The sequence below is a fragment of the Cannabis sativa genome, chromosome X (assembly GCF_029168945.1).
Source record: "Cannabis sativa cultivar Pink pepper isolate KNU-18-1 chromosome X, ASM2916894v1, whole genome shotgun sequence".
NCBI classification, from domain to species: Eukaryota; Viridiplantae; Streptophyta; class Magnoliopsida; order Rosales; family Cannabaceae; genus Cannabis; species Cannabis sativa.
The window spans coordinates 14,210,013-14,213,970 of NC_083610.1; the positions used below are offsets into that span (position 1 = coordinate 14,210,013).

Below are 3,958 nucleotides of genomic sequence, written 5' to 3' on the forward strand. Positions count from 1 at the left end.
TCAAGGTCAAATGAAAACTGTATTATACCAATATGTATCCAATCCAAAGTTTAAAGGAAAAAAAAAACACTGACATGTACATACAAATACAAAAACTCGATCCAAATAGAAAAAAAAACATGAGACAAAACTCGATCGTAACTTTCATCATGTTTTTCTCTTTATATTATCAAACTGTATATTCTATGCTAGTCTCTTGATATTAAGTAAAATTAGACCCTTACAACAAAAAAACAGAAGGGGATCGACATGTTACAGTAGTACTATCACATAAGCAAACCATATACGAACGTGATTCTTCCACAGTTAAAAAAAAAAATCAAAAATCAAAATTTTCATGGCTCATCGACCATAACAGAAGCCAAACCAGTGACCTTTTCCTTGACCCCAAAACCAATAAGTTGTCTGGGCACCATTATCCATTCTTTCAGAGCTTTAGATTTTTCCTCTTCCACCACACCCGATTCGGTCTTCTTCTCCACTGAAACTGAGTTGCAGCAGCACCGACAACTCGGACCGGACTCGCCGCAGCAGGGAGGCGCGTTTCGTTTGTGAGAAGAAAGCCACTTGGCTTTGATGTAATCAGCCTTCCTCCACGGCGGGACAGGCATTCCTTTCTTCTTTAAGCTCTGCTTCGCCGCCTCAGCGACCACCGGAATAATCCTCTGGAGCCGGTCGGCTTTCCCGACGAATATGTACGGTATAGTTTGGAGAATTGTCTTATAGGTCTTGGTTGGTCGAGCGATTTCAAACTCTGATCTAAAATCAACGTCGATTATTAATCGTTCACCATCGATTATAACGTCTATGTATTCGTATTCTCCTGTACATAGATACAGACAAATTTAATTAATTAAATTGGATTGGATTTTTTCTTCAGGAAATTGAGCACTGATTTTCTTTTCTTTTCTTTTTTTTTTTATATATATTTTTTAAAATTTATTTTATTCCTTATGTCAGAAAAAGGAAGATGAATTAAATTGGATTTTCCTTCCGTGTTTCCCAGCAACCAAACAATATATATCCAAACGATTATTTAGGAAATATTAGATTTAAAATGACAAAATTAGTACCGGCAGGGTATGAGGGGGATTTTTCCCAACGAGATTTGCAGATTGAAGCGTCGTATCCGAGAGCCAATAATCCATCAGTAACGATTTGTCTGCAAATTTCGTCTTTACGCTTACAGATCTTGTTCCGATCAACGATCCTAGCAGTATCTGCTAATAAATTCCTTTCACTAACACTCGAGCAAAGAACCAAACCCTAACCACACAAGAAAAATGTTCAGAAACGAAGAACAGTTGGACAGATTTTTTTTCTCATTATTATACTGAAAACGAAAAATTCGTTCATACACTCTGATCAATTCACCTTGAGAACTTCACAACCCTCGCCAGAATTGACTAAATTGGAATCATGACCAAATCCATTGAATAAGTCCGAATCTTCTTCGGAGCTATCGTTACAGCTCCTGTTGAAGCAGTTGCAGCGGGTCCGGCCACACCTCGAAGCAGAAATTTGTTTCTCGTTTCCATTACCTCCCTCGATAAAATTCTGAACCATTTTCGCTAAGCACACCGAGCTCGGCTCGAACTGCAGGTCGCCGGAGCTGTTATTGTTCGCTTCTTTGATGAAACGCGGTTCGTCTCCGCTGCCGGCCTTCTCCACCAAAGGCGCAGGCGCAGAAAGCCTCAAGACACTCGTGAACTGCCGCTCGAAGAGTCGCTTGAACCGTGACGTCTTCACCGCCGGTTTAACTGGTTCGATTAACCGAGTCGGTTCCTGAGTCGGAGTGTGACAATCAATGGGCTGGATCTTCATCGGGAATGGCATCACTTCAAAAGCTCTTTCTTACTCGATCGGTAGCACCTCTACTATTTGAAAAAGCTATCTTCTGAACTCCATTTTCAGACCAGAAACAGAGCTGGTTTTCCGAGTTTGAAAGTCAAAGAATTTGACCGATATATCTTTCTTCTCCAAGTCCTAAAATATATATATATAAAATAAAAAAAAATAAAAAAATCCCCAGGAGGGCACTGAACTTCAGAAACCAAGAAGGAAAGAAGTACAACCACTCTCTACCGAAACCCAAAATTTTATATAAAAAGAAAAAATAAAGTGAAACTCAAAAAGGGAAAATTATGAGAGTCACACAATAAAGCCTATGCTTTTACCAAAACAGACATTGAAAACTCTGCATCACCTTCATCGATCAGAGCTACGTACAGAATCGACTCAGAGATCCACAATTTTGCAAAAAATGACGCAGTTGAGCAAAATTCGAGGCTCAAAAACCAGACAAAGGCTCGGTTTAATCTCTGCGTGTTTATATATTTATAAATATGTATATAAAATATTATATAAGGCTTTCGCACCTCTGATTGCCAAACCAAGTATGGAATAACTTCAAAACTCTGCCAAGTTAAAGTCGCTTTTGCTTCAGATAAAATGGTTAGAGATTCCCCGTGATACGCGAGAGTAAGATACTATATAAGACGTCATGGCCATTTAAATTTGAATAAGCACCGATCACCGGATCCTTCATTTACCGGCGAATAATCACCGGCGGTAAGTTTTGAAAATGTGAAAGAGAGAGAGAGAGAGAGAGAGAGGAATGGGGCGATCAGTGGTTTCGTGTTGTTTTGGGTTACAGTTTCTTAAGTTAGGGGGAGACATAAGCAGCAGAAGCGTGGGAATATAAAGATAGAAGGTGAGGAGCTCAGTGCTGACTAGGACTATACTGCCACCTGTAAGTCTTACGTGTCAGGATGTTTTATCTATCTCCCTCGGAAAAGGAAAATGTTTGAATCCAATCAATCGATGATGGATGGTGTCAGCAGTTTGAACTATTTTGCAGTTAAAACGACACCGTAATAATGACATGATTCTTGTTCCTGCTATGCCCACAATTGTTTTCATCAAGTCACCGAAGTGGTGGTTACTCCATCATGTCTCCATCTCCGTTAACATTTCAGGTTTTAATTTCATGAAACAGTCTTTGAGTTTTTGGGAAAGAAAACAATTTGTTGTAGGTTGGATTGGAATACATAACTAATTTTTAATATTAACTCCAACAAAAAAAAAAATAATAATAACAAAAATAAGTAAAATTTAAATGTCTATTACGTTCAATACTCTATCAAAATACTCTTAAATGTAATTAAAAATTTAAAATAATTAAAACAACAATTGTCAAATAATAAACTAGAACAAGCATCATAAAACCATTAAAAATATAATTTATGTATAATTTTTTATTTTTTAATATTTTCATCATATAATAAATATAAATAATTTTTTTAATATATATAAATATAATTGAATTAGATTGATTTTTAATTAAATTTTGAGATTAAAATATATAATATATAATATAATAATAATAAGATAATAATTAGGGATACATAATTGAACCATAGCTATTATCTCAAGTTTGATAGTACAATTCAATCAACTAAGTCTTCTTCTTTAAATCTCTAAATTAAAAGAAATTTTATTTTTATCTGATTATACAATTGTGATGACAATATGTATTTATAAAGTTAGAAAGATGAGCTTACCAAAGGCTTCAGGTAATTAGAAAAAACCACACACTTTTACTTTAATTAAACTTTACACATATGTTAAGCCTTGTTGGGATTAAACTCACTTAATTTGTCAAAGTCAATAGGTCCATCTATTCACTCATCAGATGAATCTGAAGAAATCTGTTTTTAGTTGTAATAGTTGGCTTTAATACCAACTTAAAGAGGACCCTACCAACAACTATACATAGGAGTGTCTCTACTCTTTCAAGGGATTTCTGATCTCCAATCTCCAAAGCTCATACTTCAGATTTAAAGACAAGTTTAGGGAGAGAGAGAGAGAGAGAGAGAGAGAGAGAGAGAGAGAGAGAGAGAGAGAGTGTGTGTGTGTGTGTGTAAGCGCGTGCGTGCGTGTGTCCAAGGAGTGTGTG

General features: G+C 36.2%; 1 protein-coding gene across 3 annotated transcripts; it reads right to left on the reverse strand.

Annotated features, from left to right (window-relative positions):
• LOC133031673 (uncharacterized) lies at positions 1 to 2,676 on the reverse strand. Of its 3 annotated transcripts, none has more exons than XM_061105193.1 (4): positions 2,379 to 2,676; positions 1,375 to 1,986; positions 1,074 to 1,266; positions 1 to 823 (listed from the first exon to the last, which is right to left on the reverse strand). In XM_061105193.1, exons 2-4 carry the CDS (start codon positions 1,834 to 1,836, stop codon positions 336 to 338), a joined length of 1,143 nt encoding a protein of 380 aa, XP_060961176.1. In that variant the 5' UTR covers positions 1,837 to 1,986; positions 2,379 to 2,676; the 3' UTR covers positions 1 to 335. The 3 variants fall into 3 exon arrangements, with proteins under 3 accessions (XP_060961176.1, XP_060961178.1, XP_060961177.1); XM_061105195.1 differs by having other exon boundaries at positions 2,207 to 2,676; XM_061105194.1 differs by having other exon boundaries at positions 2,178 to 2,676.
• Between the last annotated feature and the right edge of the window lie 1,282 nt (positions 2,677 to 3,958).